This window comes from Mustela erminea, chromosome X (genome assembly GCF_009829155.1).
Source record: "Mustela erminea isolate mMusErm1 chromosome X, mMusErm1.Pri, whole genome shotgun sequence".
Taxonomy (NCBI): domain Eukaryota; kingdom Metazoa; phylum Chordata; class Mammalia; order Carnivora; family Mustelidae; genus Mustela; species Mustela erminea.
Window position 1 is genome coordinate 47,681,380 of NC_045635.1, and position 14,619 is coordinate 47,695,998.

The 14,619-nt window shown below is 42.2% G+C and overlaps 1 protein-coding gene across 1 annotated transcript; it reads left to right on the forward strand.

The window, feature by feature from the left end:
* The first annotated feature begins 12,078 nt into the window (after window positions 1-12,078).
* MAGEH1 (MAGE family member H1) lies at window positions 12,079-13,529 on the forward strand. The gene has a single exon (XM_032331287.1). It carries the CDS (start codon window positions 12,353-12,355, stop codon window positions 13,010-13,012), a length of 660 nt encoding a protein of 219 aa, XP_032187178.1. The 5' UTR covers window positions 12,079-12,352; the 3' UTR covers window positions 13,013-13,529.
* The last annotated feature ends 1,090 nt before the right edge of the window (window positions 13,530-14,619 follow it).

Here is a 14,619-nt window from a genome sequence, read left to right on the forward strand (position 1 = left end):
TATTCCATGCTCATGGATTGTAAGAAAAAACCATTGCCAAAATGTCTATATTACCCCCAAGCAATCTACAGGTTTAATGCAATCCCTATCAAAATAACAGCAGCATTTTTCACAGAGATAGAACAAACAATCCTTAAAATTTGTATGAAACCAGAAAAGACCTCAAATAGCTAAAGAAATACTAAAAAGGAAGAGGAAAACTGGACGCATCATGATTCTGGACTTCAAGCTATATTACTAAGCTGTAGTCATCAAGACAGTATGGTACTAGCACAAAGACACACACACACATTGATCACTTGAAAAGAATAGAAAATCCAGAAATTAGACCACAACTCTATGGTGAACGAATCTCTGACAAAGCAGGAAGAACATCCCGTGGAAAAAAGACAGTCTCTTCCACAAAGAGCATTCAGAAAACTGGACAGCAACATGCAGAAAAGTGAACTTGGAACAGTTTCTTACGCCATACAAATATAAAAATATTTTATATAATATATATTTATTTATTTTCATATTTATATATGAATATAAATATCACAATAATAAACTCAAAACATGGGTGCCTAGGTGACTCAGTTAGTTAAGCATTTGCCTTTGACTCAGGTCATGATCCTAGGGTCTGGGATCCAGCCCCATGTGTGGCTCCTTGCTCAGTGGGGAGACTGCTTCTCCCCCTAGCTGCCACTCCCTTTGCTTGTGCTCATTCTGTCTCTCTTTCTCTGACAAATAAATTAATAAAATCTTTTTAAAAAGAGATGAAAGACCTAAATGTAAGATATGACACCATCAAAATCCTAGAAGAGAAAGTAGGCAACAACGGCTTTGACTTCTGCCAGAGCAACTTCTTGCTAGACATGTTTCCAACGACAAGGGGAAAAAAAAAAAAAGCAAAAATGAACTGTTGGGACCTCATAAAGATAAAAAGCTTTGCATAGCAAAGGAAACAATCAACAAAACTAAAAGACACACACACACGCGCACACACACACACATACATGATTGAACATCACTCAGACATCAAAAAGAGTGAAATGCTGCCATCTGTGACAACGTGGATGGAGCTAGAGTGTATTATGCCATGCAAAATAAGTCAGTCAGAGAAAGACAAATACCACATGATTTCAGTTATATATGTAATTTAAGAAACTAAACAAATGAACATATAGGAAGGGAAGGGAAAAGAAAATAAGATGAAAATTGAGAGGGAGCCAAACATTAGAGACTCTTAACTCTAGTAAACAAACTGAGGGTTACTGCAGGGGAGGTGTGTGGGGGGATGAGGTAACTGGGCGATGCTCATTAAGGAGGGTACTTGATGTAATGAGCACTGGCTGTAATATACAACTGATGAATCACTAAATTCTATCCCTGAAACTAATAATACACTATATGTTACCTAAATTGAATTTAAATTAAAAAATTAAAAATCACACTGAGATACCACCTCATACCTGTCCAAATGGCTAAAATGAACAAAAGGAAAAACAGATATTGGCTAGATGCTGGGAAAAAGGAACCCTCTTCCACTATTGTTGGGGATGCAAAGTGGTGCAGAGACTATGGAAAACAGGATGGAGATTCCTCAACAAGTTAAAAAACAGAACTAGCCTATGACCTAGAAATTGCAGTACTAAGGTATTTACCCAGAGGATACAAAAATAAAGATTCAAAGGGATACATGCACCACAATATTTACAGCAGCACTATCAACAATAGCCATTATTATGGAACAATAGCCAAATTATGGAATAATAGCCAAACTCTGGAAACAGCCCATATGTCTACTGACTGACGAATGGATAAAGAAGAGGTGGTATATACAATGGAATATTATTCAGCCACCAAAAAGAATGAAATGTTGCCATTTGCAAGATGTGGATGGAGCTACAGTGTATTATGCCATGTGAAATAAGTCAGTTGGATAGACAAATACCACATAATTTCACTCATATGTGGAACTTAGAGATGAACTTGGATGAACATGTGGAACTTAAGAAACAAGATGAACATGTGGGAAGGAAGACAAAAGAGAGAGAGGGATACAAACCATAAGAGACTCTTAAGGATAGAGAAGAAACTGAGGGTTGATGGATCTAGGTGGATGGGGGATGCGCTAAATGAGTGAGGTGTATTAAGGAGGTCACTTGGGATGATTAACACTGGGCATTATATGTAAGTCATGAATCACTAATTTCTATTCCTGAAACTCCAATATTACACTATGTGCTAACTAACTAGAATTTAAATAAAAATTTGAAGGAAAAAACTACTGAATTCATGATAGTGGGGCCCCACTGAGGAAGAAAGAGCCATGTGGGTCTGGGAAGAGGTAAACAGAGGGTTTTCATTATCTGTAATGTAAAGGATAGGCAAAAATAGGGTACAGATCCTTTACCTCTTTGGTTAGGTTTATTCCCAGGTATCTTATGGTTCTCGGTGCTATAGTAAATGGAATCGATTCTCTAATTTCCCTTTGTGTATTTTCATTCTTAGTGTATAAGAAAGCCACTGATTTCTGCACATTGACTTTGTATCCTGCCACGTTGCTGAATTGCTGTATGAGTTCTAGTATTTTGGGGCCAGAGTCTTTTGGGTTTTCCATATAAAGAATCATGTCATCTTCAAAGAGAGAGAGTTTGACTTCTTCATTGCCAATTTGGATACCTTTTCTTTCTCTTTGTTGTCTGATTGCTGTTGCTAGGACTTCTAATACTATGTTGAACAAGAGTGGTGAGAGTGGGCATCCTTGTTGTGTTCCTGATCTCAGCGGGAAGGTTGCAAGCTTTTTCCCATTGAGGATGATATTTGCTGTGGGTCTTTCATAGATAGATTTGATGACGTTCAGGAATGTTCCCTCTATCCCTATCTTTTGAAGCGTTTTAATCAGGAACGGATGCTGGATTTTGTCAAATGCTTTTCCTGCATCAATTGAGAGGACCATGTGGTTCTTCTCTCTTCTCTTATTCATTTGTTCTATCACATTGATTGATTTGTGAATGTTGAACCATCCTTGTAGCCCAGGGATGAATCCCCCCTGGTCATGGTGGATAATCTTTTTAATGTGCTGTTGGATCCTGTTTGCTAGGATCTTGTTGAGAATCTTAGCATCCATATTCATCAGTGATATTGGTCTGAAATTCTCCTTTTTGGTAGGGTCTTTGCCTGGTTTGGGGATCAGGGTAATGCTGGATTCATAGAAAGAGTCTGGAAGTTTTCCTTCTGCTTCAGTTTTTTTTGAAGCAGCTTCAGGAGAATAGGTGTTATTTCTTCTTTGAAAGTTTGGTAGAATTTCCCAGGGAATCCATCACATCCTGGGCTCTTGTTTTTTGGGACGTTTTTGATCACTGCGTCAATCTTACTAGATATTGGTATATTCAGGTTGTCAATTTCTTCCTGGATCAATTTTGGGAGTTTATAGTTTTCCAGGAATGCATCCATTTCATCTAGGTTGCTTAGCTTATTGGCATAAAACTGTTGATCATAACTTCAGATGATTGTTTCTACTTCCTTGGTGTTAGTTGTGATCTCTCCCTTTTCATTCATAATTTTATGAATTTGGGCTTTTTCTTTTTTCTTTTGTATTAGTGTGGCCAATGGTTTATCGATCTTATTGATTCTTTCAAAAAACCAGCGTCTAGTTTCATTGATACATTCTATTGTATCTCTGGTTTCGACCTCATTGATCTCAGCTCTACTCTTGATTATTTCCCTTCTTATATGTGGAGTTGGTTTGATTTGTTGTTGATTCTCCAGTTCTTTAAGGTGTAGAGACAGCTGGTGTATTCTGGATTTTTCTATTTTTTTGAGGGAGGCTTGGATGGGATGTATTTCCCCCTTAGGACCGCCTTTGCTGTATCCCATAGGTTTTTGGACCGAAGCATCTTCATTCTTATTGGTTTCCATGAATTGTTTAAGTTCTTCTTTGATCTTGATCCAAGCATTCTTAAAGAAGGTTGTCTTTAGCTTCCAGGTGTTTGAGTTCCTTCTGAACTTTTCCTCGTGATTGAGCTCCAGTTTCAAAGCATTGTGATCTGAGAATATGCAGGGAATAATCTCAGTCTTTTGGTATTTGTTGAGTCCTGATTTGTGACCCAGTATGTGGTCTATTATTGAGAAGGTTCCATGTACACTTGAGAAGAATGAGTATTCTGTTGTTTTAGGGTGGAATGTTCTGTATATATCTATGAGGTCCATCTGGTCCAATGTGTCATTCCATGCTCTTGTTTCTTTATTGATTTTCTGCTTCGACGATCTGTCTATTTCTGAGAGAGATATGTTAAGATGTCCTACTATTAGTGTATTCATATCAATATGACTCTTTATCTTGATTAACAGTTTTTTTATGTAATTGGCTGCTCCCATATTGGGGGCATAGATATTTACAATTGTTAGATCATCTTGGTGGATATTCCCTTTAAGAATGATGTAGTGTCCTTCTGTATCTCTGACTACAGTCTTTAGTTTAAAATCTAATTTATCTGATATGAAAATCACTACCCCAGCCTTCTTTTGAGGTCCATTGGCATGAAAGATGCTTCTCCATCCCTTCACTTTCAGTCTGGGTGTATCTTTAGGTTCAAAATGGGTCTCTTGTAGACAACATATGGATGGGTCCTGTCATTTTATCCTTTCATTTTATGGGCGCGTTTAGGCCATTCACATTGAGTGTGATTATTGATAGATACGTTTTTATTGACATCATGTTACCTTTGAAATCTTTCTTTCTGTAGATTGTCTCTATATTTCTGTTCAATGCTATTCTTAGGATTTTTCCTCTTTTATAGAACCCCCCTTAATATTTCCTGCAGTGTCGGCTTGGTGGTTGCATAGTCTTTTAAGCCTTGCAGGTCTTGAAAACTCTTTATCTCTCCATCCATTTTGAATGTCAGTCTTGCTGGATAAAGCACTCATTTAGTGCCCTGAATATATCTTGCCAGCCCTTTGTGGCTTGCCAGGTCTCTGTGGACAGGTCTGATATTATTCTGCTGGGCTTTCCTCTGTAAGTAAGGATCCTCTTTGTCCTAGCGGCTTTCTAGAGATTGTATCTACAATTATGATTCCTCAGTTTGACTATCAGGTGCCTTGATGTTTTTTTTTTTTTGGAATCTATAATCTTGGGTGGAGAGCGTTCAGCCTCTAGTACAAGAACGCTGGTTCCATTCGCGAGATTAGGAAAATTTTTCATGAAGAACTTGTTCCACTATATCTTCTAGACTTCTTTCTTTCTCCTCCCCTTCAGGGATTCCAATAATTCTGACGTTGGAACGTTTCATGACATCATTTACTTCCCTGACTCTGTTTTCGGGACTTCTAAGCTGTTTGTTCCAGGCTTCCTCCTGATCCTTTCTTTCTGTCTGTTTGTCCTCCAGATCACTAATTCTATCTTCTGTCTCAGTTTCCCTAGCTTTGAGAGAATTTAGATTAGATTGGAACTCATTGAGAGTATTGTGAACCTCATCCCTGGTAGCTTTCAGCTCTGCCGTAACATTGTGAACATCATCTCTGGTGGCTTTCAGTTCTGCCCTAATCAATTTCGTTTGGTCATCCATGGCTTTCTCCAACCTAGCTATTGCCTTATAATTGTTAGCCTGAATTCTCTTTCCGACATAATTTCTATGTTGATAGCCATTAGCTCTGTTGCAGAAGACCCATCCTCTGTATTTTTCTTCTGTTGGGCATTCCTCCTCCTAGTCATTTTGGTGAGAGATGACTGAACGAATGTAGCTGGATGTATCGACCATGGTGCAGTCAAGGTGCACCCTGGAACATTTCTGAGCAATCAGGTTTCTCCACCCAAATGAGAGAAAAAAGAAAAGAAAAAGAAAAAAAAGAGAGAGAGAGACAGGGGAAAAAAAAAAAAGGAAGATAAAAGAGATGGTTCAGCCCAAATGGGCCCCAAGGTAAGATTGATGAAGTATACAAACAAAAACAGACAAACAATAAGACTGATAAAAGTATATGAGAAGAGAAAAAGTATATATATGCAAATAAAGGAAGAACCTCATCAAAAAGAACTCCAAGTATAAGATTTATATATTATCAGGACAAACACAAAAGCATGGAAACAGTGGCAGAAGAAAAAGATGGGAGAGCGGTTATAAATTCTTAGTGTGGGTGAGGAAGTTTGCTTTGATTTTTCCTGGATGTATCTTGATATCGTTGTTAAAGGACTCAACTTTCTTAAGATAAAGGGGGATTAAAAATTGGTTTACCTATAGGGGTAGTATTGATTGGTAGAAGTGGATTACCTTGAAGTTTAACTCTCTATGAATATTAGAAAATAAAAATAAAAAAGAAATAAACTAAACTAAAATTTAGAAAAAAATTAAAAATATAGAAATGCAAAAGAAAAACACAGGTGTATGTATCAAAAAGTTCAGGTTAGAAGATTATTATGGAATTTGATGTACTGGACATCTCACTGTGATGGTAAATAGGTTAAAAAATTATCTATATAAAAATATGAGCCAGAATAGTGGGAACGAGTTAAAAATAAAAGTTGTCCTATGAAGGGTTGTTCTCTTGTAGTCTTTTTCTTTTCCTTTTTTTTTTTTTTAAACTTTTTGTTTCCTGGTTGGTTTCCTGGGGGAGGGGCCTTCCACGTGGATTTTCAGTCAATGATGTTCCCTGAGTTAAGTCCTCCCACCCCCCCAAGAGGGTGGGCTTTGAGGAAACGGGTTTTTTTCAGGTTTTGTTCTCTGGAGGTTTTTATGTTTGTTCAGTTTTTTTTTTTTTCTTTTTCTCTTGCCTTGACCGCTTTTGATGGTTTTTGTAGGGTTAGAGGAAAGCAAACTGCACCCTGACCTCCCTCTCAGAGAGAAGCCTCAGCCTGGTCCCCTGTGGGTGCTGCAGAGCCCATATAAATTCCCCCTTGGCCGCTGGCAGAGCAGGTTCAAAGTCACGGTTTCTGGGGACGCAGGATCTTCTGCTTGTACCCAAAACCAGGGCAGCCGCGGCTGTCTGGGCAGCTCCAGACTACCAGAGAGGTTCCAAGCAGCATTCGCACACTGAGATTTTCCCGCTGGCCTGGGATGGGAGTGCCTGGTCTTTCTGTGTCTAAGAGCACCCGGCTTGTGCGCACCTCTCTCAGGGGAAGCTTTGGGTCCCCCGCGCGTCTCAGGCTCTGAGAGCAGGGCGCATGTCCGAGAGTACCAGGCTGGACCTTTGCGCACCTCTCTCAGGAGAGGGTTTGAGGCGCATCTCAGGTTGTGAAACAATGGCATGGGTCTAAGAGCGCTGGGCTGGGCCTTTGCGCACCTCTCTCAGGGGAGTGTGAGGGGCGGGCACGTCTCAGGCATTGTAGCACGGCTCGGCGTTCTGCCATCTGGTGAGGCACTCAGCCCCTCACCCTGGAGTTGGACCCCATGTGTTCTCGGATGCGCTGGCAGCTCAGGGACCAAGACCTGGTTTCTCCACCGCACTCTCTCTGGCTCAGCACCAGGGGAGGCTGTCCTGGGTCCGGGGACTTAAGCTCCTGTCCCTAGCCACCCCGATTCCCACAATTCCCCCCCCCCCCCCGTGATCCTTTGCTCTTTCTGAGTGCTTTCAACCAGTCTCCAAGTTAATGCTGGTCCCCAGATGCGGGGCACTCTCATATTAGGGGAATTAGTTTCCAACCGGTCACCTCTGGTGGCTCCCTCCCCTTTTTGTTTATCTTCCAATATCAGTCCAACGTTCCCACTCCGCTTTACCTGCCCACTGGCATCTTCTGCCCCTGTAGAGATCCAGACGTGTATAGTTCTGATCTCAGGCTGATTTCATGGGTCATCTGAGTTCTTTGGTAGGTAATCAGCTCACTTTAGGGTACAGGTTGAAACAGCGCCTCCTCCTACTTCCCCGCCATCTTGTCTCCCCACCCAAAGACCCTTAACATTTTAAAAAATTTCTTTTCAGTGTCCCAGAGTTCATTGTTTATGCACCACACCCAGTGCTCCATGCAATACATGCCCTCCATAATAACCACCACCAAGCTCACTGAACGCCCCACCCCCACTCCCTTCCCAAACCCACAGTTTGTTTCTCAGATTACACAGTCTCTCATGGTTTGTCTCCCCTCCAATTTCCCCCAACTCCCTTCTCCTCTCCATCTCCCATATGCTCCATGTTAGTCCTTAAGCTCCACAAATAAACAAAACCATATGATAATTGACTCTTTCTGCTTGACTTATTTCACTTAGCATAATCTATTCCAATCCTACCCATGTTGATACAAAAGTTGGGTATTCATCCTTCCTGATGGAGGCATAATACTCCATAGTATATATGGATCACATCATCCTTATCCATTTGTCCGTTGAAGGGCATCTTGATTCCACAGTTTGGCGACTGTGGCCATTGCTACTATGAACATTGGGGTACAGATGGCCCTTCTTTTCACTACATCTGTATCTTTAAGGTAAATACCAATAGTGCAATTGCAGGGTCATAGGGAAGTTCTATTTTTTTTTTTTTTAAGAAATCTCCACACAGGTTTCCTAAGTGGCTGTACCAGTTTGCATTCCCACCAACAGTGTAAGAGATTTCCCCTTTCTCCACATCCTCTCCAACACATGTTGTTTACTGTCTTGTTAATTTTGGCCATTCTAACTGGTGTAAGGTGGTATCTCAATGTGGTTTTGATTTGAATCTCCGTGATGGCTAATGATGCTGACCATTTCTTCATGTGTCTGTTAGCCATTTGTATGTCTCCTTTGGAGAAGTGTTTGTTCATGCCTTCTGCCCATTTTTTGATATGATTAACTGTTTTGTGTGTGTTGAGTTTGAGGCGTTCTTTATAAATCTTGGATATTAGCCCTTTGTCTGTAGTGTCATTTGTGAATATCTTCTTCCATTCCATGGGTTGCCTCTTGGTTTTGTTGACTCAAAGATCCTTAACTTAATTACATCTGCAGAGTTACCTTTTGCCATATAAGGTAACATATTCACAGGTTTTAGGGATAGGGATGTGGACATCTTTAATTTCTGGGGAGAATTTTTCAGCTTACCCCATCTTGCATGAGTTATTTCCCTCTAATATTTACAATACCACTGTGACATACCCATTTGCAGATGGAGAAACTGAGGCTTAGAAAGGTTAAGTAACATGCTGGACTTGACACAGCTTGGAAGGGGCAGGGCCAGGCATGGAAAACCTGGTAATGTGACTAAGGATCTCTTCTTTGCTCTTCCCCACATCTGTCCCTTTTCTTAACTCTTTTCCTTCTGCTCCTATTCTAAGAGAGCAAAAATACTCCCTTCTATCGTAAGCCTTCTTGAACTACTAAAATACACTCAACTGAAGCAGCGGCAAGTTCCGTGACGGCATAAGCCAAGGCTTGGAAATCTGAAGATGCAGGCCCAAATACTGACATTCACCAGCAATGCTATGGTCATGGTCAAGAGACCTAACCTTTCTCTAGCTTTACTGGTAATTGAGGTTCTTGTAAAGATTTCAGTCTGGAAGTGGTTTAGGCACATAGCCTACCACAACCTGGTTAGCTTCCCTCCTTTCTTTGTACTTGTAGTGCCTCACAAGTGAGTTGCCCTTCCTTTGTTATGTGCTGTTTACTCCAAACAAACCTGTAGTCCACAATATCCCAAGACATGGTTTAATTATTTCCTTCTGTTAAAACCATGCCTGGTGATATACTGGCTATGTAACACACTCTGTTTATTGACTAACAAATCCTGTGGCCTGTTTTACATAAATGTGATTTCTGTTAAGCTCTTGTGAATACTGAGTGCACCTCACAGACTAAACCCTGTTCTTGAATACTCCTTTGAGGAAACTGGTTGGAAGCCACAGCCCTAGCTTATATATTGCTTCAGGTAGGGTCTGATCTACAAGAATGCTATGGGGAGCTGTCCTGTCCTTGTTGTGGAGTGGAGCAAAGGTTCACTCAGATGAAGCCCAAGACAGAGAGATGCCCCTCCTCCTCTGGTTGGTAGGCAGAAGGCAATGCAGCAGTAAACATACACCACCCCAAATTAGTTTATGGCCAGGCCTACCCAACAGGAAGCCTTGGTAGGTTCTGGGTATAAAGAAAGTTTCAGAGAGAAAGTGACTGTTGGGAAGATAATTAATTTGCTGGTTATATTCCCATAAAATCCCATCAGAATGGAGACACTATTTGAAAAAATACAGGTGATTTTTGCAATCCTCTAGGCAGATTTATAAACAGCAAACATAAAGCAAACAAAAGAGAAAAGAAAAAAACCCTGAACTCAGAGGAACCTGCTTTTATCTAGGGTCACTGGCATGTACTGTTGGATATCCAGAGAGCCTGACAACAGCCTGGCAGACAAGGCTGGAGAGATTAGCCTTTTCCTGTTTGTACAGAGAACAAATCATGGGACAAAGATGGTAGGTGAACTCATCAAAGTCAAAGAGCTTATAAGCAACACAGGCTGGGCCAGAAGTCATGTTCCTAGGTTTGAGTTCAATGCTTGTTACTCTATACCAGGCATCCCCTTTCTACACATGTCCAGAGGACTGGGCCTCGTTGGGTGCAATTCAGCTGGCAATTCTGTTTTCTAAATGGGACGCACTGCCCCACCCCGGCACTTACTCACTAGGTGTAGCCATATCCTGTTCCATAAACTCCATCGAGGTCTGGGGTACATCAAGAGGCTAGACAGGGCCCCTTCCCTCAATGGGATTACAATATGAGGTTCTGTCAAGCAAGCATATAATCTCTTCCAGACAAAAAGGTAGAAAGTATTTGCTTGCTTTTAACGTGCTTGGCTAAACACATGTGCAGAATCTTTTCCATCATATATTCCTTCAACATGCATTTATTAAATGCCACTCTCACACACTGCTTCAAACACCTGAGAGGCAAAGGCTGTGCTTCCTTTGTGATAAGTGCTTTTTATTTGTTATCTCATTTAATTCTCACAACCCTATAAGGGTAGCACTTAATTAACCACACATTATAGATGAAGAAACAAAGGCTCAGAGAGGTGAAGTGCCTTATGCAAAATAGTATCTTTGGAATGACATAAGAAAGATACAGAGTGCTTGCTATAGAAACTCCTCCCTCAGGGGAATGAGCATGGACTCACTATTCATCCAGCAAGACACGCTTCAGGGAGGAAGAGGCCTTGTGAGTAGGCAGATGGAATTTAGATAGTTGGGGATGAGAGGAAAAGCAGTTCAGACAGAGGAACTAGTGAGCAAAGACCCAGAGTGGATAAAGTTCAGAGTATGTTCCAAATTACATCTGGATTACCAGATGAATGAAAGAACCAAAAATAAATCGGGAGCATTTAGGTAGACTGGAGCCTAGAACCTCAGAGCCAACCTGCACTTCCACCACCCTCTCCTCATACCCCTCTTCTACCCAATCAGTCCCTAAAGCTTGTCCATGATCACACTTAAAATGCCTTTCTGCCGCCCCATCCCCATGGCAACTGCCTTAAGGCTCACTTTCTTTTCCTCTCGCTTCTTATTCCAGTTGCTTCCTAAGTGACCTGCCAGAGAACGGTCTGTTCAGCCTCTGTGAACCTCTGCAAATGCAAGCCTGATCCAGTCAGTGCCCTGCTTAAAAATCCTGTGAATAGAACATTTTAAATGTTCTGCACCTCTTGCACACTGTTTACTGCTTTTGCAGTCCCACCTCCCCTCATCACCCAGCAATTCAGCCCTCAGCAGCTTATCTGGGTGCTAGAGGAGTCCACGAATCAATTAGTATACACATAAAATGTTTCTGAGAACAAGGATGGTGAATTAATGTGCCTTATAAGCCAAGACAGGAAAGGATAACTGAGACTACTGGTACCTCCAGAAACACACTCCTCAACTCCATTCCCCCACACCTTCCCCCACAATCCCTTGACACACGTACATTTACATCCAGCATTCTGTGAGAATGTATTAGAGACACATTCCTTCCCAATACCGGCAAGCAAATATTGTATCAAACTGAAAAACACAGAAATCCTATGCTATTCATTTTTCCCGTGTATTCACCTGCCCTTGCCAATCTCTAGCTTTCCTCTCTGCCCTAATCCCACCTCTGCTTTGTAGAGTTTTTTTTTTTTCCTATCTGACAGCGGAAATTTGGGTGGAGGAGACGCCCACTTCCTCTTTGGAGTTCCCAGTGCGTGGCAGAAAAGGCGGAGTCAGCCCTGCAGAGGATTTGCGCGCGCTTGCGGCGGGAGCGAGTGCAGATGGCGGTGGTTTATGCATTTCAGCTTCACTGGGAGTGAGCTCTCTCGCTGAGAACGTCTGGTTTGTTGCTACAGAAACTACTGACATTGCTGAATTCAGCGGCAGCCGCTTCTTAGGATAGAGGTAGTTGCTTTCTGCAGAAGTTGCAGGCTTCTTTCCCTAGAATCGCCATAGGCTCACGCGCCCACAGTAGGAGATATGCCTCGGGGTCGGAAGAGTCGGCGCCGCCGTAACGCAAGGGCCGCAGAAGAGAACCGCAATAACCGTAAGATCCTAGCCTCAGAGCCTTCTGAGATGCCGATGGCCTCTTCTCTGGCCCCGAGTACCCCGGAGGACGACCTGAGTGACCCTGAGGAAGATCCTAGCACTCCGGAGGAGGCCTCCACCACCCCTGAGGAAGCCTCCAGCACTGCTCAAGTGCAAAAGCCCTCGGTAGCCCGGAGCAAATTTCAAGGCACCAAGAAAAGTCTCCTGATGTCCATATTAGCCCTCATCTTCATCATGGGCAACAGCGCCAAGGAGGCCCTGGTCTGGAAAGTGCTTGGGAAGTTGGGGATGCAGCCTGGCCAGCAGCACAGCATCTTTGGAGATCCAAAGAAGGTCGTCACAGAGGAGTTTGTGCGCAGAGGGTACTTGATTTATAAGCCGGTGCCGCGGAGCAGTCCCGTGGAGTATGAGTTCTTCTGGGGACCTAGAGCACACGTGGAATCCAGCAAGCTGAAAGTCATGCATTTTGTGGCAAGGGTGCGTAACCGATGCTCCAAGGACTGGCCATGTAATTATGATTGGGATTCCGAGGATGATGCAGAAGTTGAGGCTATCCTCAATTCAGGTGCTAGGGGTTACAGCGCACCTTAGGGAAATCTGGGGCAGACCCTTGAAGAGGGTTGGAAACATCAAATGTACCCCAAGAAGTAAATTAGCTGGGTTTTGTGTTGAATATGATGGGAAAAGGGGGCATTTGGTAGTTGTGATCAGTGCTGTTTAACTGCAATATAGAGGGTTTGCTCTGGATATTGTATGACTGTATACATTTTAATATAGTGCTGATTAAGGTCAAATTCTGATTAAAGTATGAGTGCAGAAAAGATATTTTTTCTTTTTTTCTGTCACTGAGATTTAGTGTAACAGTTTTGCTAACGTTGTAAAATGAGTCCATCATAGTCTGTGATCTGATACATATTTTATATAATTGAAATAGGCTATTCTTGAAAGTTGGAAATAACCAGTAATGTGAGAGAAGGATGGGGAATTCTTTTGTCTGACATTTCTGAAACCTTTGTTTCTCCTGTTGTGTAAAGAAAACTGCCAACTACTGTGATTTTACTTACTCTGCCATATAAGAAAGAAAAAAATAAAAGCATAATGACAAGGACACCTTGTTCATTTTTTGACCACCAGTTATATGTGAGGCATCAGTCTAGGTTCCAGGGATACTCCGTGGCACACAGCCCTCAGTTCTAAAGAATGTTCTAGATTACACAGGAGAAACAAATATGTAAACTGGCAGTGTGGTAAACACTGTAACAGGGAGTGAGTATGGCATGCCATGAAAATGCAGAAACACTTATGTGACCTGTCTTGAGGGTGGGATGGGAAAGAGGGGACATCACAGGATTCTATGAGAACCCAAGAGATGCTTAAACAAGTTTGGGGGAATTTGGAAAGGGACAGCAAAGCATTCTGTGAAAATACTGTATATCGGGTATTTTTGAATACCTAACCCAGCTTGGAGGGAGGGGGCATTGGCAAAGGGAAGGTATATCGCGGGGTACTGTAGAAATAGAAAATACACTTAAATCAGCTTGAGAGGACGGCAGGGTTGACAGGGGTGGTTGCAGGAAAAAGGACATTGTGGGGTACTACAGAAATTAAAGAGATGGGACTTTCAGAAAATTCTTGGTGAGATGACAACCTGAGTTCTGAAAATACTCTTGAAGATGGAGAAGGGAGTAGCTGTGGAGGCACTAAAGGCAGTGTGGACATTAGGGAAAAAACAAATTCTCCACTGAACGATTAAGGTTATGTCAAGGGGAAAATCAAGAAAAAGAAAGAAGGTGGGGAAGAGGTGAGCAGAACTGGAGCCTCAAAGGGTGGGAGCTATGGCTGATTTTAAAGAGAACAAAGATGGTTAATAATAATGAGGATCCTGGAATAATAATTTTAAAAGGCAAACAAGCAGAGACTCTTGGGTAAGTCAGAAGACTCGACCTGTGGCAATTCTGAAAGGTAACGGGGCACTTATCTCAGACACTACAGTTTGTTAAGGTGTGCCAGTTGTTTTAAAAGTGTGTGTGTGGGGGGGCGGCGCCTGGGTGGCTCAGTGGGTTAAAGCCTCTGCCTTCGGCTCAGGTCATGATCCCAGGGTCCTGGGGAGCCCCGCATCGCATCAGGCTCTCTGCTCAGCGGGGAGCCTGCTTCCCCCTCTCTCTCTGCCTGCCTCTCTGCCTACTTGTGATTTCTGT

Excerpts from the sequence above, each read along its gene's own strand:
- MAGEH1 (XM_032331287.1), top strand. The coding sequence starts at position 12,353 with ATGCCTCGGGGTCGGAAGAGTCGGCGCCGCCGTAACGCAAGGGCCGCA.